The sequence below is a fragment of the Carcharhinus amblyrhynchos genome, chromosome 8 (assembly GCF_965287045.1).
Source record: "Carcharhinus amblyrhynchos chromosome 8, sCarAmb.v2.hapA, whole genome shotgun sequence".
NCBI lineage: Eukaryota > Metazoa > Chordata > Chondrichthyes > Carcharhiniformes > Carcharhinidae > Carcharhinus > Carcharhinus amblyrhynchos.
This window is the reverse complement of record NC_137331.1, coordinates 13,291,095-13,315,591: the sequence shown is the minus strand read 5'-3', so window position 1 is coordinate 13,315,591 and position 24,497 is coordinate 13,291,095. Positions and strand designations below refer to the sequence as shown.

The 24,497-nt window shown below is 41.2% G+C and overlaps 1 protein-coding gene across 4 annotated transcripts in view; it reads right to left on the bottom strand.

Annotated features, from left to right (window-relative positions):
• The window catches only part of golga4 (golgin A4), a 155,499-nt gene that overhangs the window by 56,054 nt on the left and 74,948 nt on the right, over positions 1-24,497 (bottom strand). For all 4 annotated transcript variants that reach the window (XM_080193697.1, XM_080193699.1, XM_080193700.1 and 1 more), the window contains 3 exons: positions 22,894-23,072; positions 7,304-7,432; positions 4,324-4,479 (listed from right to left, as the gene is read on the bottom strand). In XM_080193697.1, the coding sequence (XP_080049823.1) occupies positions 4,324-4,479; positions 7,304-7,432; positions 22,894-23,072 (464 nt within the window). The remainder of the gene's footprint in view (positions 1-4,323; positions 4,480-7,303; positions 7,433-22,893; positions 23,073-24,497) is intronic.

Below are 24,497 nucleotides of genomic sequence, written 5' to 3'. Positions count from 1 at the left end.
ACCACTGCGTCTTCTTTCGTCAAGCCAATTTTGTCTCCATTTAGCTACCTCACGCTGGATCCCATGAGATTTAACCTCATGCAACAACCCACTATGCGGTACCTTGTCAGAGGCCTTGCTAAAGTCAAAGAGGCAATGTTGACTGCACCGCCCTCATTTACTTTCTTGGTTACCCCTTCAAAATACTCAAATTTGAAAGACATGATTTCCCACTCACAAAGCCATACTGACTGCTCCTAATCAATCCTTGCCTCTCTAAATGCCTGTCTTCCAGGATACCTTCTAAGAACTTACCTACTGCAAATGTTAGGCTCACCATTCTGTAGTTCCCAGCCTTTTTCCTGCAGCCTTTCTTAATCAAAGGCACAACATTTGCTATCCTCCAATCTTCAGGCACCTCACCCGTGGCTGTTCATGATTCAAATATCTCTGCTAGGGGACCTAGTTCTCACAATGTCCTCGGATACACTTCATCAGGTCCTGGGGATTTATCTACCTTGATGTGCTTTAAGACTTTCAGCACCTCTTTCTCTGTAATATATACACTCAAGACATCACTATTTATTTCCCCAAGCTCTCTAACATCCAAGCCTTTCTCAATGAGAAATATTCATTTAGGAACTCACCCATCACTTGTGGATCCGCACATAGATGACCTTGTTGAACCTTAAAAGGCCCTAGTCTCTCTCTCGTTACTCTTTTGCCCTTTATGTATTTGTAGAAACACTTTGGATGCTCCTTTGCCTTATCTGCCAAAACAATCTCATCCCCTTTTTGCCCTTCTGATTTCTACTTCGATAACCTCTATAATCTCCAAGGGATCCACTTGATTCCAGCTGCCTATGCATTTCACATGCCTCTTTCTTCTTTTTGACCAGGACCTCAATATCCTGAGTCAGCCAGGATTCCCTATTTCTACCAGCCTTGCCCTTCACTCTAAGAAGAATGCGCTTACTCTGAACTTGGTTAACATACTCGCATGTGTTACCAGCCATTCCTTGGCCTGACAACAGATTCCCCCAATCAACTTTTGAAAAGTTCCTGTCTAATATCATTAAAACTGGCCATGCCCCAAGTTAGAATTTTAACTTTTGGGCCAGACCTATCATTTTCCACAGCTATTTTAAAACTAGTGGAAATTATGGTCACTAGTTCCACAGTGATCCCTCACGAACACTTCTGTCACTTGCCCTTCCTTATTTCCCATGAGGACGTCAGGTTTTGCCCCCCTCTAGTCAGACTATCCACATACTGAATGAGAAATTCCTCCTGAATACACTCAACACATTTCTGCCCATCCAAACCCCTAAAGCTATGGCTGTCCCTGTCAATATTGGGAAAGTTAAACTTCCTGACTATTATCACCTTATTTTTCTTGCAACTATCTGTAATCTCCTTACATATTGGCTCCTCAATTTCCTGCTGACTATTTGGGAACTGTCGTACAATCCTAACAAAGTGATCTCTCATTTCTTATTTCTCAATGATAATTCCAAAGAATGTCAGCAAGAGTGGGGAGTGGTTAGATTCTCTCTTATTTGTCATCGTCATTGACCAGTACTTAAGTGGCATTACAGATAATGGTCACTCATCAGTCTAAGCCTGAATGTTGTCTTGCTGCATCTTAACACAGATAATTCATTGTCTGAAGAGTTGCAACTCGAATCGAACACCGTGCAATCAGCAAAATGCCCCCCAAATCTGACCTTATGGAGGGAAGGACACTGATGAAGGAGCCACTGCCCTGAGGAATTTGTACAGACTATGTGATTTAATCCCGCTCCTATTCCTTGTGTTCCCTCCTCAGTTCGAGTGGCTCCCTGTGCGATCAAATATTTATCCTCTTGACCCATGATCTATATCAAAGAACACCACCAGCGGACAGCTAATAAGACACTCACATTAACAGAGGCTGTAAAAATAAATCCATGCACTATTTTGAAAACTTCGGAGTCTCAACTGAAGCGTACTATTTGTACCATTACCAAAGATGTGCAGGTTAGATTGATTAGCTATGGCAAATGTTTGGGGTTACAAGGATAAGGCAGGATGGTAGGCCTGAGAAAGATAGAGTCAGTACAGACTCAATACGCCAAATGGCCTCCTTCTGGACTGTTGGGATTCTATGACAGCACCACTTTTTGACAGAGAACTTCAAATATCATCGAGTATAATCTGGTAACTGATCCAAGTCATGGCTTTCAACTTTCCACAGACAATTTGGAAAAGCCATTTAGGGTGGGTCAAGGAAAATGTAGCCTCTTGCTTAACAAGTGAAATATGAGGAACAGCTCAAATTGTGACTGTAGCCATCTATGTCAGTCTTCATTTCACTTAACTGCTTACTCCAATTCAAGGTCGTGGGGGGGGTCACAGCCCAGGATGGGACACCCAACCATCACAGGGCACACAGGTCTTTGGACAGTGGGTAGTCCCGTTTCCTCTCACAGACATGGTGAGAACGTGCAAATCCTACACAGACAGACACCCAAGGTCAGAATCGAACCTGGGACCCTTAAGCTATAAGCAGCAGCACTAACCACTGCGTCACTGTGCTGCCCTGCCATCTAAGTCAGATCACTGCCAATATCATGAACTTCTGGCTTGAGAGATTGATCTCTGGTGGCATCACATCCATTCACACTGCATCAGCTGAAGCCATTGAATGGATTGTGAACCTCAACATTCTACCAAAACTGCTTCCCAGCCATACAATTATTAAATAAGCAGTTATTCAATATCACACATTGAGAGTCAAACTGTCTGAAAACAGGCATGTGAGATGGTGGGAATCTCAGGAGGCACTCAAAATCCCCTGCTCAGCACTTCTGGCTGAAGATGGCCACAAATCCTTCAGCCTCGTCTTCTGCATTGGCATACTGAGCTCTGTAACCTTTGAGAATTGGATATTTAAGCAGCCTTCCCATTTATTGGTTTAATTGCTCATCATAATTCACTATTGGATGTGGCAGGCTGCAGAGTTTTGATTTGATCCCTGGGTTGTAAAATCTCTTAGCTCCACAGAATTCTGCTTTGGCTCTTTCATATGCATACAGCCCTGGACTGTACCTTCGCCAGATTGGCACCCTTTTTGGGTTTGCTTGGTATGCTCTGCTACATTCTTCCTGGAACCAGGATTGGTCACCTGGCTTATCGCAACACATTCATGTGAAGCGTTTCCGTTTAAGCCATTCCCAACCAGATGGATGAACATTCCCCAATGAATTTGAGGATAGGTTAGCAGTTCGCCATCAGAATGGATAAATCTTTTGCTAGTAGGGAGAACTGGGTAAATGAAGGAACAAGCTCACATTGCATAACCACTATCCTATGCACACAAGGTTAATGAGTTGGAACTCTTTCCCTCCTGCCACGTATAGCTGTGATGTGATTATTTGAAAACAAAGACTCATGAAATACAGAAAATAAAATTTGGAATAAACATATTTGTTCATATTTATGACTGCTGAGATACACAACTCATGTAATGTCTCTCAATTAATTTATTTCTGTCCTAACATTGTCCTGCATGTGTTTTCTTCCTTTAAATGTCCCACACTCACTGAATAATCAAAGGCAATTCTTCATTTTTTTCCACTAATCCTTTCCAAATTGTCAGTCATATTGTGAGGGTGAGCCAATGATAGCTACTGTAAATTAATTGAGTTTGGAAAGTAGGTTGAAGAATTGATCACATTGTTCTTTGAGATGCAATTATTTTGAATATATCTGTATAAGTGCATGGATTTTCTACAAATGACAATCTAGAAATTAAACTTTACAAAGTCTACCAACAGCCAAACCTTTTCCACAATATTTGTGGAAAATCCCACATATATATTCTATCACATGACTTAATACAAATTGGTGAGGATAACGTTATATAGCTTTTCCCTCATGTTGGTTCTCTCACCATCTGTTGCAGTCTCAGACTGGCAGATGTGACCATCAAGACTCAGCCAGTTGTGGTGGTGGCAGTGCCACTGAGCCAATCACGCCAGCCATCATTAAAATTCCCCACAAAGAGTAGATTCTGTAAACTTGCTATCCTCGGCACTTTTCAAAGTGACATTCAACATGGAGTACTGATTCATCAGCTGAGGGAGAGCAATCAGCAGGAAAGTTCCTCTGATAAGTATTTCTACATTCTATTTACTAATCACTTTACAAACTTGCTCGAGATACAAGTAACTGTTTCTACCAACCTAAAAGCTCAAAAAGCTATAAATTATAAAACGTTTCATATATAAAGGAAGATTTCGAAGTGACTTAATGTGAAGTCAGTTTTTAAGAATTACAGTTAAACCCTGAAACTAGACTTACTGTTTTGAAGGTTTCCAATTCTGCTTGCAATTCCTGGATTTGCTTTGCTGCTTGTGCTTCAACCGCTTGTCTTTGCAATTCCTGTTCTTCTAATGCCAACACAGCTTGCTGTTCTCTCTCTTGTTGCTGTTCTTGGTGTTCAGCATGACATTTATCCTGTCAAAAATAGTATACATCATATGAATAAGGCACTTCACATCAGCATATACCTCTTCCCCCATGAAAAGTTGAAAGTTGTGCTTCTGTACATATTTCTGATTTTTACAACCGTTTACATAATTCACAAAATTATTGTAAATCAAATGAACCTTTGAAAAATGTCATATATCAGTAATCATGCTTAAGAATTGCTTTCTATCCATGAGTGTTTCCAAGAGTGAGTGATTTTTGCTTCGTTGAAGCAAAGGCAAAAAGCTGACAAAACCTTTCCAAAATTGCCTTCATTGATTTCCAGTTGTCTTCAGGTTCCAGGACATTCAAATAGCAATGTGTTGAAAAGGGTGTATGAAGAGTTTTAGTAGATAGAGAATCGAATAGATTTAAGATTGTACAAAATATTCAATCTCTTTGAAAATATGCTAATTAATACTAGGTAATCCTGCTGGGAATTGCAAGCAGTTATCAGCACAAGTGGCAGTATTAACATTGTGCACTTGCAACTCAATGACAGGTTATCTAAAGGTACCTGATTAGCCTGACTTTGTAGTGAGTCAATTGCCACTAAAACCAAAAAGATTTGTTTATGAGCATTTTATGCAATACCCTTTACCTTGTACTCACGCTAACACTGAGTTGGGATGACGTCATCCAGATTCAAAACATTGGCTCTATTCTCTCTCCACAGATGCTTTCAGATGTGCTGAGATTTTTCAGCATTTTCTGTTTTTGGTTCACATTCCAGCATCTGTGATTATTTGCTTTTATCTTACCATCATGGATAGTTAGTAATTCTGATTCAGGGGCTTAAGAAAAGGCTAAGAGCTTGCAAAATCACACCTTTGTTTTGGTTTGCTGGGCAGCCAAATTTAGTGCTGAAATCAAAAAATGCACAACCTAAATACAAGTCTGCACCATTAAAATCAGCAAGAAGGTTTCACCCAAAAAGGTCCTGCCGATGCAAAAAAATACTATGTAAGGGAGGGAACTGTAAATCTTTATTAACTGAAAAAGGTTTTTTGGTTGAGATCTTGTTTTTGCCAATGGTGTATTATTTTCTATAGAAGCATGGTAAATAAAATTGGGGAGCTGCATGGCAATGAGAGCAGATGATAACAGGAGGCAATCAGTCCAGTTCAATCTGTGGCTCCAGAGTGGAGCAGCCATTTTCTGAGAGAAATCATGATGTGGAGATGCTGGTGTTGGACTGGGATTAACACAGTAAGAAGTCTCACAACGCCAGGTTAAAGTCCAACAGGTTTATTTGGTAGCAAAAGCCACTAGCTTTCGAAGCGCTTGCTGCCCTTCGTCAGGTGAGTGGGAGTTCTATTCACAAGCAGGGCATATAAAGACACAAACTCAATTTACAAAATAATGATTGGAATGCGAGTATTTACAAGTCTTTAAGACTTGATCACCTGTGAAGACTTGCATTCCAATCATTATTTTGTAAATTGAGTTTGTGTCTTTATATGCCCTGTTTGTGAATACAACTCCCACTCACCTGACGAAGGGGCAGCAAGCGCTCCGAAAGACAGTGGCTTTTGCTACCAAATAAACCTGTTGGACCTTAACCTGGTGTTGTGACACTTCTTATTGAGAGAAATCAGCACTAACTCTCCATCAGTTTGGGGTTGTCATCAAGATCCCATTGGATCTCTTGACTTGCGTGTTTCAAGTTATATTAGACATATTTGGGTCAGTATGGGCCCCCAATCTCAAATATTTGGGGTCCTCTTTAATTGAATCACTCCTACAAGGTTTTCTACAAGTTATGTAGCTCGGTCTGGTGTCCTTTTAACAAAGGTTTCTATCGTTATGACATATGTGATTGTGACCTTATTCTGGTTTCCCCTCTCCCTGAGATATATTTTTATTATCTGGAAGTTGGGAGCATTGATTCAGGCTTTTTATTGGACTCACTCCTACGAAGTTTTGCAGCTCTTTAAAGTAAAAGTAAATTACTGCAGATGCTGGAATCTGAAACCAAACGAGACAATGCAGGAAAATCTTTGACAAAGTCATCTGGACTTGAAACATCAGTTCTTTTCTCTCCTTACAGATGCTGCCAACCAAATTTTGAGGGTTTGTTGCGTTACTTGCTCAAATGAAAAAATCTTCAATAAAAATACATTTTTTTAAAATTATAAGCAAAGATTGGTATTTAAAACTGTAACACAGCAATGGGCTGCCTTTAAAGAGGATTTGATTTGGTTTGGGTAGAGTCAAGGTTCATTTCCACGACAGCAAAGGATAGGGCAACCAAAATCTCTCCACGCTGAAAGAGATAGTGAGTATGATGAAGCAGAAAATAGGCACGCATGACAAATAAAATATGCAAAGCAGGTAAAGAGTCAGACCAATAAGGGGTTGGACCAAAGTTTTATTTGATTTTAAGAGCCACACTATTACCATGACAGTCTGGATGAGCATGATGTGGAGATGTCGGCGTTGGACTGGGATAAACACATAAGTCGTCTCACAACACCAGGTTAAAGTCCAACCAGTTTATTTGATAGTAAACCCACAAGCTTTCGGAAATGCTGTTCCTTCATCAGGTGTGTGGAAGGTTTGTAATACGCCTGACGAAGGAACAGCGTTTCTGAAAGCTTGTGGGTTTACTACCAAATAAACTGGTTGGACTTTAACCTGGTATTGAGAGACTTCTTACTGAGTCTGGGTGAGGCCAGGTGGGGAGACTTCAGTAAGGCTGCTAATAAGACATGGTGTGCGCAGCATTGTCCCCCAATATGCATTTCGCAATGACAAAAAATGATTGATCTATTTAGCATACGATAAAAATCTCAGATTACAAGATACGTACCAGAGACTTTTTTAACTGTTCCTGAAACTCCTGCTGAGAAGCCTGTAATTGTTGCTCAAACTCTCTTTCTTTGCAGGTCAGTGCTTTCATGTGATTTTTTTCCAATTCTTCAATGCGATCTTCAGAAGACTTGTAAAGCAAGAAGCAAATTTATATTTGTTTTCCTCGAAATACATGAAAGCATAAAGGACATTAGCTATCAAATTAACTGGAATGACGTGTTGTTTTGAAATCCAAACAGCAAGCAAGAAAACATTCATAAGCAACAGTTCTCCTTCAGAGGGCGGCATGGTGGCATAGTGGTTAGCACTACTGCCTCTCAGCACCAGGGACCCAGGTTCAATTTCAGGGTCACTGTCTGTGTGGAGTCTGCACATTCTCCGTGTCTGCGTGAGTTTCCTCCAGGTGCTCCAGTTTCCTCCCACAGTCCAATTATGTGCAGGTTAGGTGGATTGGGGGGGGGGAGGTGAGCTAGAGTAAAGTGCATGGGATTGTGGGGATAGGGCCTCGGTGGGATTGTGGTCGGTGCAGACTTGATGGACCAAATGGCCTCCTTCTGCACTGTAGGATTCTACTCCTGCCATATTATAACATACTCCAGCTACTTGTAATCCACAGTTTTAAAACAATTTCTAACATTATACATCAACACAGCATGGAATTGGATCCCTTTGAATTCTAATCAATTTACAAGTCACAACATAAGAAATAGGGCCAGGAGAAGGCAACATGGCCCACCGAATCTGCTCGATTTAACTTTCTGGGATAACCAAAATCTGTCTATTTCAGCATTAAATATATTCAATGTTGAAGTTTCCACAACCCTCTAACATAAAAAATTCCAAACAGTCCCAATCCTTTGGGTGAAAATATGTTTCCACATCTCAGTCCAAAACAATCACCCCACCCATCCTGAAATTATGACCCCTTGTTCCAGATTTCCCAGCTGGGGAAGCAAAATCTCAGTATTTGCCCCTTTCGTAGCCTTGAATGTTTCCTTGTGATCATCTTTTATTTTTCTAAACGCCAGAGAACACATGCCCAATTTATCATCGAAGCACCACCCACTCATCCCAGGGATCATTCTAGTGAAGCTTCTCTGTACTACCTTCAATGCAAGTATATTCTACCTTCAAAATGGGGGCCAAAATTGCAGCACTTTGGGTGTAGTCTGTCCAAATCCCTTTACAAATGTAGCAAAGCCTTATCATTCTTCTCCTTGAAACTCCTTGCAAAACCTAACATGCCATTTATTATTGTAATTGCTACTGTACCTGTGTAATAACTTTGTATCCCTTGTATGTTTACATCCAAGTGTCTTTGAATATTAACATTCACAGGTTCCATGCCTTTTGAAAATATTCTGCTTTTCTGTTGTTACACTCAAAGTGAACAATCTCACACAGAATGCAGTCATTTTTTTAAAGCAAGAGTCAATTAAATCTTCTAATTCAAATAGAATGACAGGACCACATTGTGTGTCATTTGGAGATTTTGATATTGTGCTTTCCATGCCCATGTTCAAATAGTTTCTTGATACAAACCACAAAAGTAGACAAGGTACTCCAGGGCACATCACTACCAATCGTTCTCCATTTCAGCAATTAATCATGAATAAAGTTGAAACAAGAAACAGAAAACACTGGAAAAACCCAACAGGTCTGGTATGGAGAGAAGTCATGATGTGGGTATGCCGGCGTTGGACTGGCGTAAACACAGTAAAAAGTCTGACAACACCAGGTTTTAGTCCAACAGATTTATTTGATAATAGACTCACAAGCTTTCGGGGTTAGTCCCTTCGTCAGGTGAATGGAGAGTTCTGGCCTCAGACAGAGCATATAAAGCACATACAGTTGAGTCTATTATCAAATAAATCAGTTGGACTAAAACCTGGTGTTGTCAGACTTTTTACTATGGCGAGAAGAACAGAGTTGATGTTTTGAGTCTGTATGACTTTTCTTCAAAGCTCTGAAGAGTCATATGGGCATGAACTCTATTTCTCTCTCCAGATGCGGAGATTTTTCCAGCATTTTTTGTTTGTTTCAGATTTCCGGTATCCACGGTATTTTACTTTTATCGACCTGAAATTTTACCTGCTCTCTCCAGAGATGCTGCCTGACCTGCTGAGTATTTCCAGTATCTTCAGTTTTTATTTCAGAGTAACAGCATCTGCTGTATCTTATTTTTGTATCCTTCCTCTTTATTTCCTTTCCAATTAGGTTTTAAGCCACGTAGTAACACTTTCTCTTCTGAACTTTTTAAAAAAATACTTTTGCTGAAAGCTTAATTAAAATCCACATAGCTACTACATTCTCATTATTTACTCAGTCTTGCTTTCAAAAATATTCAATTTGTAAAGAATTTCCTTGAACTGATTACCTTGATTGTGCAATAAGTATCATTTATCATTTGATTGCAACTCATGGCTTTTTCAAAGTTTGGTAAACACAGTAAGAAGTCTGACAACACCAGGTTTAAGTCCAACCAATTTATTTGATAGTAAACTCACAAGTTTTCGGGGTTTGCCCTTCATCGGGTGAATGGAGAGTTCTGGCCTCAGACAGGGCATATAACAGTACAGACAGTTTACAGATTACTAACTAGAATGCGAGTCTTTACAATCGACCTGCTATTCAAGTCTTAAAGATGCCGACAATCTGAGTGGAAAGAGCATTACGCATAGGTTAAAGAGATATGTATTGTCTCCAGACAGTACAGTAAGTGAGATTTTGCAAACCCAGGCAAGTCATGGGGGTTACAGATAGTGTGACATGAACCTGGACTTAAACCTGGTGTTGTCAAACTTCTTAATGTGTTTACCCCAGTCCAACGCCGGCATCTCTCCATCATTTTTCAAAGTTTCCCACTGATGTTAGAATAAGTAGTCTGCATTAAGATAAGTTAATTTTCTCTATGTCTTCAAGCAAAAACATTAAACTTCCAAGTTGTCCTTCACAGTATGCAACTTAAAGCAAGTTTGAAAAATTAAACTTGCGCTATCTCCACTTTCAACTTCAATAGCTATGGGCACATGGCACCAAGACAATTAGATTGCACAACTTGTTCAAAACGAATTTATTTTTCAGTTACATGCAACAGTGTTCCATATCCTCCCCTAATAGACCTACATTATTACAATCATAAGAACATAAGAACATAAGAAATAGGAGCAGGAGTAGGCCAACTAGCCCTTCGAGCCTGCCCCGCCATTCAATAAGATCATGGCTGATCTGTCGTGGCTCAGTTCCACTTTCCCACCCTCTCCCCATAACCCTTAATCCCCTCACTTATCAAGAACCCATCAACCCGCTTCTTAAAAATATTTAGCGAGGCAGCCTCCACCACTTCAATGGGCAGAGAATTCCAGAGATTCACCACCCTTTGAGTGAAGAAGTTCCTCCTCAACTCCGTTCTAAGCCGCCTCCCCTTTATCTTGAGGCTGTGCCCCCTAGTCCTACTGTCTTTTTTGAGCGGGAAGAGTCTCTCCACCTCTATCCTATCCATCCCATTCATCATCTTATACGTCTCAATGAGATCTCCCCTCATTCTTCTAAACTCTAACGAGTACAAGCCTAGTTTATTCAGCCTCTCCTCATAGCTCAACCCCCTCAACTCCGGTATCAGCCTAGTAAACCTCCTCTGCACTCCCTCCAGGGCCAAAATATCCTTGCGCAGATGCGGCGCCCAAAACTGCACACAGTACTCCAGCTGCGGCCTCACCAATGCCCTATACAGCTGCAGCAAGACCTCCCTACTTTTATATTCAATCCCCCTCGCTATGAAGGCCAGCATCCCATTCGCCTTCCTGACCACCTGCTGCACCTGCAAGCTGGGTTTTTGCGACTCATGCACAAGGACCCCGAGGTCCCTCTGCACCGTCGCCTGCTGCAGTTTTTCGCCACGTAAGTAATAGTCCTTCCTACCATTCTTCCTACCAAAGTGGACCACCTCACACTTGCCAACATTAAATTCCATTTGCCATTTCCTGGCCCATTCGCCCAGCCTATCTAGATCCTTCTGCAGACTCTCCACACCCTCCGCACAATTTGCCTTTCCTCCAATCTTGGTGTCATCAGCAAATTTCGACACCCTGCACTCGGTTCCCTCCTCCAGATCATCTATATAAATGGTAAATAGCTGAGGCCCCAGCACCGACCCCTGGGGCACCCCACTAGTCACCAACCGCCAATCCGAATAGCACCCATTGACCCCCACTCTCTGCCTCCTATTTGACAACCAATCCTCTATCCACGCTAACACCCTACCCCCAACTCCATGTCCCCTGACCTTCTGCAATAACCTCTTGTGAGGTACCTTGTCAAACGCCTTCTGAAAATCCAGAAAGACCACATCCACCGGCTCTCCTCTATCCACTGCCCTAGACACATCCTCATAGAACTCCAGTAAATTTGTCAGACACGACTTCCCTTTAATGAAACCGTGTTGCGTCTGCCCTATCAAGCAATTCCCTTCAAGATGCCTCGCAATTTCCTCCTTAATGACGGATTCTAACATTTTACCTACCACAGACGTTAAACTAACCGGCCTATAATTCCCCGCCTTTTGCCTGGCACCCTTCTTAAACAACGGCGTAACATTAGCCGTTTTCCAATCTTCAGGCACTTCCCCGGAATCCAGCAACGTCTGGAAAATAACCACCAAGGCATCCACTATAACCTCCGCCATTTCTTTCAGAACCCTCGGATGCATTCCATCCGGTCCTGGGGACTTGTCCACAATCAGCCCCTCCAGTCTGTCGAGCACCACCTCTCTAGTAACAGTAATGTCATTAAGACCCTCCAGTCCTACCACCTTTCCATCGCTAACACCCGGCAAATTATTCACGTCCTCCTCCGTGAAGACAGAAACAAAAAAGTTATTCAAGACCTTAGCCATATCCCCATCCCCTACCACTAGCTCCCCTTTCTCATCCTCTAAAGGACCAACGTTCACCCTAGCCAGCCTCTTCCTTTTTATATATTTATAAAAACTCTTGCTATCCTTTTTTATATTAAGTGCTAGCCCAGCTTCATAGCTTCTCCTACCCTTCTTTATCAACTTCTTTGTCAATCTTTGTTGACATTTAAACCTTTCCCAATCCTCTTCTCGCCCACTACTCTTAGCTACTCTAAATTCCTCCGCTTTTAATTTAACACTTTCCTTCACCTCCTTCGTTATCCACGGCTTATTACCTCTCCTCCTACTGTCCTTTTTGACCATCGGAATAAATTTCTGCTGAGCACCAAGAAAGATCTCCTTAAAGATCCTCCACTGCTCCTCAGCAGACCTACCTTCCAACGCGCTCCCCCAGTCCACATTCGCCAATTCTTCTCTCATCCTACCATACTCCCCTCTATTCAAACAAAGGACACGTGTCCGGGAACCCACTTTCTCCTCCTCCATCTGCAACAGAAACTCCACCATGCAATGATCACTCTCTCCAAGAGGATCCTTCACCGCAAGGTCCCTAATTCTACCCGCCTCATTACATAGCACCAGATCCAAGATAGCTCGCTCCCTCGTTGGCTCCAACACACACTGTTCAAGGAAATTATCCCGGCAGCATTCCAAGAACTCCTCCTCGAGCCCACCTCGTCCAACATGGGTTGACCAATCAATATGCAGATTGAAATCTCCCATAACTACTGCCGTCCCATTCCTGCACGCTGCACTTATTTGCGCGTTAACAGCCCGCCCCACCTCCAGATCATTATTTGGGGGCCTATAGACGACACCCACCAGCGTCTTCCTCCCTTTGCTGTTCCTAATCTCCACCCACAACGATTCCACTTTCTGCTCTTTGGCTCCGATATCATCCCTTGCTACCACCTTGATACTATCCTTAATCAGCAGAGCTACGCCACCCCCTCTTTCCTCCTGCCTATCCTTCCTAAACACTTGATAGCCCTGTACATTCATCTCCCAGTCCCTGTCACCTTGCAGCCACGTCTCTGTAATGGCCACCAGATCGTATCCATTTGTGTCGATCTGCGCCACCAGCTCATCCACTTTATTCCGAATGCTTCGTGCATTCAGATAAAGCGCTTTCATCCCAGCCTTCACCTGGACCCTATTTGCCGTAACGCCACCAATTGGGACATCCTTGGCCTCTTCCCTTACCTGTACCCTATCCTTAACTTTAGACCTCGTAGCATCACCTACCCTCGCACTCTCCCCCCCCCTAATTAGTTTAAAGCCCTGTCTACAGTCCTCTTTACTCGATTCGCCAACACTCTGATCCCAGCACGGTTCAGACCAACCCCATCCCGCCCGAACAAGTCCCACCTACCCCAATACTGGTGCCAATGCCCCATAAATTCGAACCCATTCCTCCCACACCAATCCCTGAGCCACCCATTCACTTCCTTTATCCTGTCAACCCTACGCCCGTCTGCACTCAGTTCAGGCAGTAGCCCAGAGACGACCACCTTGTCGGTTCTACTTTTTAATTCCATTCCCAGCTTCTCATACTCCCTCCCCAGATCCTCAGTCCGCACTTTGCCTACGTCGCCGGCACCCACATGTACCAATCATAGTTGTCAGGAAAAAAACAAAGCAAAAATTTAATTTTTTTCCTGTTAATTCATTCTTTTTTTTTAATGACTGTGCAGTCCTATACTTGGAATATAGTCTTCTGCATTTGGTATGATATAAATAATTTCCTTTTATGTTAACTACAAACATTATTGGCCCTAATTTTAATGATTAATTTCTTCTTAATTAACAGAACTGCACCCTTTTTGTATAAACTGATACAATAAAAAAGAAAAAAATGTACATCTATGTAACAGTCATCATGGAGCAAATTAATAATTTTTGAAGTGTTCTCAGTTACGTTTGATACTTTTGGCTTCACATCTATTGCATAGTTCATTGCTCCATTTGTAACTTCTAAACCTAATTAATTTGGAGCAGATCCCATTAATCACCAAATTTCATCAATTTCCAGTCAGTACAGTACCTTTATCAACATCTTCTGATTTTATTTTAAACTTCAGTTGAGGCATTTTTTCCTAACTGCTCTGCCACTCACACTCCACTTCCTAGGCTTAGAACAAAATGTTTCTTTCCTGGTCAATCAATAAACATGCTGATCAGGGAAGCAAGTCTTCCATCATATATAAATCCCTTCATGGTAAACCTTCAGATATATCTTAGCTTAAGTAAAATCCCCAAAATTCTTATCCTGTTCTTCCTATCTTTCTGAACTGCTTAAAAGATACCTCCTTCTAACTTACATCAGGTGGCCAATCATGAATATCAAGAATGGTATGATTTCAAAACCCCCGCAACATAAAACACTTATGCACTATCACTCATTTTCTCCTTGTACTTCTGGAAGTGTTACCAACAGGAATTTTATGCTCCCAATTGCAAACTTAAGCTATCTTCATAAATGTTAACTGCTCATCTAGACACAGAGGATGCATAACCTGAATGTTTCAAGCATTTTCTGTTCTTATGACATTCTATATGTCAGTGATAAAGGTAAACTTTCCCTCCTCGTCCTGTCTGCAACCTTTGACACAGCAGATCACACCATTCTCCACAAAGTCTCTCCACTGTCATCCAGCTGGGAAGGAGACTGCTCTCTCATGGTTCCATTCTTAATTATCTAAATATTCCAAGAGAATAACCTGCAATTGTTTCACTGCCTGTTCTCCCATCATTATCTTTGGTATTCCACTCACCTTCCTGCCCTGCCACAAGGAGCAATATTTGACCCTCTCCCATACCTATTTGCTGTCCTTTGGTGACATATTGTAAACGCATGGCATTAGTTTTCACACATATACTGGCGACATCTAACTCTGCCTTACCATCACCTCTCTCAATGTCTCCACTATGCTACTTGACTGCTTATGAAACTTTTAGGAGTTGAGCAGAAATTTCCTCCAAAGAAATATTGGCAAGTCCCCCGCTTCAAATTCTGCTCCTTAACTACCAACTCCGACCTGCTTCCTGACAGCAGTCTGAGATTAAGTTCACAACCTTAGTGTCACATTTGATCCCAAGATGAGCTTCCAAAATCAAATTCATGCCATCTTGAAGACCTATTTCCAGCTCCTAAACATCACAACTTTGCCTCACTTCAGCTCATCTGCTGCTGATACCACCGTCCACGTCTTCTTTACCGCTAGATTCAATACCTCCATGACCTTGCTCCTGCCTATATTTGTAATCTCCTCCAATACCACAAACCTCCAAGATATCTACAATCCTCTCATGCAAACCTTTTGTGCATTCCCAATTACAATTGCTCTACCATTGGTGGTCATGCTTTGGTTGCTGAGGCCGCAGGCTCTGGAATCCCCATCTTTAACCCTCTGTCTCTCTATCACACTTTCCTCCTTTAAGTTACTCCCTACAACTACTTCCTTGATCACCTATAAAGACTTGCATTCCAACTATTATTTTGTAAATTGAGTTTGTCTCTTTATATGCCCTGTTTGTGAACAGAACTCCCACTTACCTGATGAAACAGCAGCGCTCCGAAAGCTAGCGGCTTTTGCTACCAAATAAACCTGTTGGACTTTAACCTGGTGTTGTGGGACTTCTTACTGTGTTTCCCCTCTTGACACCAGGGGCAACATTTCAAAATTAGAGATCTTCCATTTAAAATGGAGACAAGGAGGAATTTCCTATATCAAAGGTTAGTAAATCTTTGGAATTCTCTCAAGTGAGCACTGGAGGCTGGGTCATTGTATATAGTCAAGGATGAGTCAAAACGATTTTTGATCTACAAGGGAGACAGAGGTTTTGATGTGGTGCCAATCCAGCAGGCTGAATTGTCCTGGATAGTGTCAAGCTTCTTGAGTGTTGTTGGAGCTGCACCCACCCAGACAAAGGGAAATGATTCCAACACACTCCTGACTTGTGTCTTGTAGATGGTGGACTTTGGCTTTGGGGACCCAAGAGGCGAGTTCCTTACCACAGTATACCTACCCTCTGACCTGCTCTTGTAGCCACTGTGTTTATGGGGCAGCACAGTGCCACCGTAGTGAGCACTGCTGCCTCCTAGCAGCAGGAACCCGGGTTCAATTCCTGTCTTGGGCCATCTGTGTGGAGTTTACACTTTCTCCCTGTGTCTGCATGGGTTTCTTCCGGTGTTCTGGTTTCTTCCCAGAGTCTGAAAGATGTGCTGGTTAGGTGCATTGACCCGAATAGGCACGGAATGTAGCAACTAGGGGAATTTCACAGTAACTTCATTGCAGTGTTAATGCAAGCCTTACTTGTGGCTAATAAATAAATTTTAACTATGTGGCGAATACAGTTGAGTTTCTGATAATGGTAACCCCAAGGATGTTGACAGTAGTGGATTCAGTGATGATAATGCCATTGTATGTCAAGGGGCAGTAGTTAAGATCGTCTCTTATTGGTGATGGTCATTGCCTGATATTTCTATGGAGCAAATATTACTTGCCACTTGTCAGCCCAAGTGTGGATATTGTTCAGAGCTTGTTGCATTTGAACACAACTGCTTCAGTTTCTGAGCAGTCACAAATGGTGCTGAACATTGTGCAATCACCAGCAAACATCCCCACTTCTGACCTGATGATGGAGGGAGGGTCAGTGATGAAGCAGCTGAACATGGTTGGCCCTAGGACACTACCTTGAGGGACTCCTGAAGAGAGGTCCTGGAGCTGAGATGATTGCCCCCTCACAACTGTCTTCCTAGGTGCCAGGTACCACTCTATCCAGCAAAGAGTTTGCCCGGATACCCTCCAGTTTTGCTAGGGCTCCTTGATGCCACATTGGGTCAAATGAGACCCTGATGTCAAGGACTGTCATTCTCACCTCACTTGTGAAATTCAGCTCTTTGAACCAAGACCATAATGAGGTCAAGAGCTGAATGATCCTGGTGAGCGCCAAACTGGGCGTCACTGAGCAGGTTATCGCTGAGCAGATGTTGTTTGATAGCAATGTTGGTCAACAGCATTCCCAATATGTTGGTCGTGAGGAATTCAATGATTGTAATACATGGGGATAAATGCACATTTAAATTACTGCTTAAGCATCTGAGAAGACATGAATAGTAATTAACACTGTGCATTAACGACACTTCTGATCTTATGATGGAAATAAGTCATCAATGAAGCAGTTAAAGATGGCTAGACCGAGGACACCATGCCAAGGAATACCTACACTTGGCTAAGGCAACTGGCCCCCATCAACCACTACCATTTTCCTTTGTGCTTGGTACAACTCCAGCCAGGGTGGAGATTTCCCCTTATTCCCATTGACTCCAGTTTCCTCGTGCTCCTTGATGCTAGACCTAATCAAATGCTGTCTTGATGCTAAAGGCAGTCACTCTCACCTCAACACAAGTCCAGCTCTTTTGTCCATGTTTGGACCAAAGCTAGAATGAGATCAGGAGTTGAGTGATCTGTTGTATGCACCTTTTTTTCTGTTTTATTACACACTCTCTTTCATCACACAGTTAGCTCTGGATTTCTTTACCGTTCCTTTCCCCATACACTCATCATGGCAATGTACTTTACTTGTACCCAAAATATCTCTTCCTTAAATACAACCCATTACAATTGTAGTTATTCCTGCAAATCTTTGATTCCAACTTAAATGGGCCACAATTCTACTCACCTGAAGCTTGCTCTTCCCTAATCAATTATGGTGACTCTAAATTGCTCTTTGTTCTTTTCCATAATCAACCTAAAATCATTGGCCTCTAAATGTTTCTCTACTGACATCTAGGCCCATTTCACCCACCTTATTCCCAAGAATTGGGTCCTCATGGCCTCCATTTTGCTCCAGTAACTTTTTCTTTCTCTTCAGACTGCAAATAAACTGATGTAAATATACAAACAGGTCCTGATCTCATTCCAGTTTTGGTACAAACATGGACAAAAGAACTGGACTTGTGTTGAGTGTATTTGGGGACAGGCAGAGTGCAGGTTCCAATTAAGAAAGTTCAACAACGCCTCTGTTTTCTCAGAAGACTAAGGAAATTTGGCATGTTAGCTACGACACTCACCAACTTTCACAGGTGCACCACAGAAAGCATCCTTTCTGGTTGTATCACAGCTTGGTTTGGCTCTTGCTCGGCCCAAGACAGTAAGGAACTATAAAAGATTGCGAATATAGCCCAACCCATCACGCAAACCAGTCTCTCATTCTTTGACTCTGTCTATACTTCCTGCTGCTTGGTAAAGCAGCCAGCATAATTAAGGACCTCATGCATCCCGGACATTGTCTTCCCCCTTCTTCAGGAAAACGATACAAAAGTCTGAGGTCACTTACCAACCGACTCAAGAACAGCTTCTTCCCTGCTGTTGTCAGATTTCTGACTGGACTTACCTTGCATTAAGTTGATCCTTCTCTACACGCTAGCTATGACTGTAACACTATATTCTGCACTCTCTCGTTTCCTTCTCTATGAACAGTATGCTTTGTCTGTATAGCTTGCAAGAAACAATACTTTTCAATGTAATACATATGACAATAATAAACCAAATCAAACAATCTAGATACTCTTGCCTGCCTCTGCCCTTTACTTTATCACTAGGTGAGTCTATTACAATAACTCAAGTTCCACATTACAACTGTTACAGAATTCTTACCGTTTCCTCAAGTTCCTACCTGATTTATTCCTCTAAAACTTCCCACTAGTTGATGGATTCTAAAATGCAATGTAATGGTGCCTCTATGGTTTCCTGTCACCAGCACTATAGCGTTTTCCTGAAATAACACTGTTACCCCCATCCTCCTTTCTTTCCCTCCCTAGCTTTCCTGAAGACCTTGTCTTCAGGAATACTCAGTATCCAGTCCACCCCTTCTTTGATCCATGCCTCCACTACCACCAGATTATCGTATCTTCACGTGGCTATCTGCAGCCGTAACTCACTAATTTGATTTCCCACACTCAGTGTATTAATTTTGAATTGCAGATTTATTAATCAGTTGAATTTAAATTCCACCAGCTGCCATGAGCAGAGCTTTAGCCTAGGCCTTTGGATTATCAGTCCACTAACATAACCATTACTCCATGATTCCCAAGTTCCAATCCTATTGAAGGTCTCCCTCTGCTGCTTCCTCAATTATACTCAAGACTGTACTTAAAAATGCTATCGCTTACATTACAACTTGCAATCATCACTTTCCTTTTTGTAGCCTCACTTTGCTTCACTCTCTTTCCACTTTTCATCATGAATGTTCCGGATATAATACAGGGCTCGGGTCTTTCACCATTGTGCAAAGTGTATTCCTTCCCACCCCACATTTTGAAAAGGCTCCAACTCTGACAATGACCAACCAAGTCAGTCCTCCAACTTGGTCAAGTTCCTCGTGGATTTGGCATCTGACCAGGTCAGCTCCATTTCCCACACCTCCGCCTTCATTCCCTCATTGCAGAGTTCTTCTTGTCCTTGCTTTGCATTCTCTTGCCGCCCCACGTCATATTATTTTGCATCATCCAAATGCACAATAATGTGCACTCCCCAATCTTAAAGTATCATACCTTTATCCATCTTGCACCACTCATTTCCAGCTGCCCTTCCCCTCTAAAAAATGCAATATTTTCCCACACTGTCATCCAGAGCCCTCGAGATTGCTTCCTGTGCGACACAGTGATTTATGTATACTTCCACCAATCCAGCACATTGTATTCATGGTCCATGCTACAGTTTCCTCCATACGTGGAATATAAAACGTGGATTTGGTGATCAATCTACAGAGCTTCTCAAATGGAGCATCTTACCCAGACCCATCATCCATCCTTTCCCTGCAACCCCACACATATACTTAACATACACAGCATTTGGACATTAAAGGATAATTTATCATGGTCAATCCACCTAATCTGCACACCTTGTGAACATGGAAGGAAACCAGAGCATCCAGAAAAAACCCACGGAGACACAGGGTGAGTGTGCAAACTCTAGACATAGTCACCCAAGGCTGGAATCAAAAGCTGCTCCAATTTGGACTGCCTCAATGACAGTTCACCTCTTGACAGTTTAATCTCTCCTCCTGAAACTCAGTTCCACTAGATTCATAAGGCTGCATGCTCACTTGTCATTCTGGCATCTTGCAACTGTTGCACAGAATGCCAGTTTCACTGTCCCTGGTTTCCCTCAACTCCAGTCTCCAGATTGCACTGAGCTATAAATGGGTGCCATGATGATCCCACTCACCTGATAAAGGAGCAGCGCTCTGAAAGCTGGTGGTTTTTACTACCAAATAAAACTGTTGGACTTTAACCTGGTGTTGTGAGACTTCTTACTATAAATGGGTGCCAGGGCTTCTTCTGCACACTAACCCTCTTGAACACAGAACCTTTGAGTTCCTCAGGACTACTTCTCCTCAGCCACTTGCATTGAATGTCTCCTTGGGCTTCTCTGCAAATAATACAAGGTCCAATTTGCAATTCTCCTCTCTCCCAGCAAATACACAAATAAATGGAAACTAGAGAACCTTCTTAAGCTCCGGTCCTCCATGACAACAAATTTTTCAGGATTCACTACAAATTCCCAAAACAAAACATTGATCTAGACTACACACCTTGGCAAAGTGTAGACATCATGTCATCACCTCTCCAGCTAAGTAAGCCCAACTGCTGCTTCATGGTTCCATTTTATTGATCTATTAAACAAAAAAGGATAACCTTCTAAACTGCCTTTTTTTTTAGGTGTTCTGGCAATCTTAAAAGCCCAGTGTTGAAAGATGAATTAGATATTTGTGACAGGTGTTAGTTATTTTATCTTACAAGCTTTACAAAAAATTGCTTCTGGTCAGTTAACCCACTGATTTTTTGACAGGAGTGCATATCTCATCCTTTATCCATTGTCCTCCACTCCTCCCCAAACAGCCCAACTTGATTTGTTTATTCTAACTAAAAGGTTCTTTTGATATCCATTTTACAATTACCCACTTCACAATTCTAATAAGAATGCTTTAAAGATTTTTCTCTTAATAGATAAAGTGAAGTTTCAGCATTTTCTCCTTTAATTTTAGGAAGCATTGCCTGTTTCAACATAGTGAAGTTTAAAAGACACCAATGCATTATCAATGAAATCAAGATGCTTTAAACAAAACACTTATTCTCATTTGTATTAGATTAGTTTTCATATTTCTACACTGCAGTGACTTGAACATATGATAAGATTAATGAAAAACACATGTGAATTTCAGTGTTGAACATTTGCTGCCCAAGTCCTGGATTCAGTGTAGTCAGCTTGTTTAAACATTCCATTGTAATTTTACAATCATAAAACATTCCACATGTCAAGTTATATCCAATCAAATGAGGTTTATTGCAGATTTGTGGCTCAACTTGAAACAACACTGGACTAAAAATTCCACAACACTGTGGAATTAAATTCAGAAGTTAATAAAATATAATCAACTAGATCAGTGGTTCCCAATCTTGTGTGTGTCATGGCACATCTTTACACTATTAAAAAAAATTGATGCACACTTTGCATTTTCTCTGTCTTCTTCCCCTACTAGGAACCTCATTTTTAATTTCTATCAGTCCTCTCGTCATTTGTGTTTCTCCTAGCGTTCTGGCACCCTTTCTGAGTTTTTGCTTTTTGTGTGGGCTCATGCGGCCTTTTGCCTTCAGATCCAAATCCTGTTGATCATGCGCACGGGCCTCACCAACATATTCTAAACCAAGCATGTGCGGTCCTTTCCTAGCTGGCGCACGCAGAGGGGGACCAAGATTAGTTGGGTCGTGGAGATTCCAAACACAGGGCTGAAGACGAAGGTTAGTTTTAGTTAAATTACATGAATTTTTAATCACTCTGAATCTTTTTCATGGCATAATTGGGGGAGGGAGGGGGAGGTTTCCACGGTACGCCACTGTACCAACACTGGTTCAGAACCACTGAATACTGCACACATGTAATATATTAGATAAATTTTTTTAAAAATTAGACTTTTCCCTCCAGCTCTTCATACTTTGAAATTATTACATGACAGTTGACTGGATGACGTTATTTCATTATCTAAGGATTCAAATTAAAAGTAAAGGGCTTTTAATTTCTTACTTTGCTGTGTGTGAATACTGTAATTAGCTCCTTACCTGATTGCTGACATCGTCACAGCTGTATGTGAAGATGTCCCTTGACTGGGTATGATATTTAAACTTCCTTTGGTGAATTAGGAAAACTACACATAAGAATCGTTAGGTCGACAGTGGGCGCCCTCTTTTCACTTCAACATCTTGGTCAATATGCATGTAGTAATTCAAATGAAATCAGTCTGGCAATTTTCAACTTTAATTTCAGGATTCTGAGATGACTTATTTATTACTTCAAAAAGGCTTTGCAAGTAAAGTCCTTGATTGCCACCTGGAAGTCTTTGTTTTTTTTAAACATGACGCAGGGGCAAATTTCAAAAATGACATTTTTTTTAAAAGGCATGCAGTTGTGAGAAATAAGCAAAGAACATTTTTTTTGTGAGAAGATTAAAATTTAGCAGAAACTCCTTGCCTAAAATTACTGAGTATAAGGCAATACAGGAACATTCATCTAGCACCAAAAGAACCATCAACTGCACTTGCTACAGAAATAAATCTACCTAAGATTACAAGATCATCATTATATTTTATCTGGTATTAGTCTTCTTACCTTCAATACATTAACCATTTCCAGCTTAACCTGTGAGAGCTCCTGTTGCAAGCTCTTTTTCTGTTCTTCACTTGATTGCTCTATAACTGCGATCTGCTTTTCCATTTCTTGCTTCAGCTTCTTACGCTTATCTTCAGATTTCTGAGCTGCGACCAGCGCTTTCTCAAGCTCCTCAAACGCTGAAGAAACGAAAGAAAACGCAACACTAAGATCAAATCTATAATATGTGCATTTTTTATATTTCTGTCAACCAGACACACATTCAAAAGTGTTCAGAAGTTGAACAAATCAAAAGTTAAGAGTAATTCAACAAAGTCTTTTGACAGCCCCAAGCTACCCTGCTCTTAAAACACAATGTATTAGCTTTTCGGCATCAGGATGAGGTCGCAAACATTACAATTAAATCACGGTATTCCAATATGCAGTACCAGATTTAAGTCCACCATTGAAAATTGATGAAGCGCAAATTCACACATTCATTGAAAATGCTTAAGTAGTACTTGGCTCAATTATGTTTAATGTGTTTTGCCTGAGAAAATGGACCAATGCAAGTACAGGACTGAAATATTCCAACAAAATATGTAAATCAATTTATTAGAACTTCAAACTCCTATCAACTAAAATATTCATCAGCAATTATGTTCCCCACCTTTGAAATACATTGCATTATAGATTTAGTAAACTTCTCCATAAAACAATATCAATGGAGGTTTCTTATTACTTTACATGATCGTTGAAGACTGATTCTCAACTCCATAATCGCTCAATAAATCCAGAAACCACCAAAAAAGCAACTATTTTAAAGTTAAAGGAGCAAATAACGATATAACAATTTGAATCTGACTTTTAACCACATTATTTAATATAAAATTTTGAATCAACCAACTGTTATTACAGTACATGCTTAAGATATATGGCACCTAATCAATGAAAACCTCAGTTTTTGCCCACAATTTCCTGAGGTGTTCTACTCAGCAACCTTGCTTTCCCCTAAACATTGCCATAGATTTTATACTGACAAATAATTCCCATTCAAGTTTTTAAAAAAAGGGATGTAGAACACTTATTTATGAAATGGTATTTACAAAGAAGTTGTCCTATCAATTATTTTAGACATTAATGCCACAATACTGCACTAAGTTTATATGCCCCAGAAATGACAATGAGATAAATGATTAGGTTTGGTCATATTCTTTGAGGAGGTGACATCTGCTAAATGTTGAAGAACTCATGGCCCTTCTTCGAATAATGGCAAGGAATTTGCATTGACCTGAACCTTCAGAACAGATGGTCTGCACCTGAGCTTAATCTGACAATGCAGGGGAGCATTCAAGTATCAGTTTAAATCATGTGCTTAGGTAATGGAGTGGGTTTTAAATACACAACGTTATGAAATGTAAGGGACCTTATTGCCAACTGAGCCAAACAGACTTAGATTAATGACACCTCAGGAACGGAGGCTTGACAATTTGGTGGTACTTCATGTTTTGTAATATTGAAAATTAACTTCAGCTTTACAATGATGGAAGTTGTGTATGTTATATTCAGCAATTATGAATAATCCAGTAGTTTGAACAAACAGCTTGAGAATTTGAGTTTTTTTT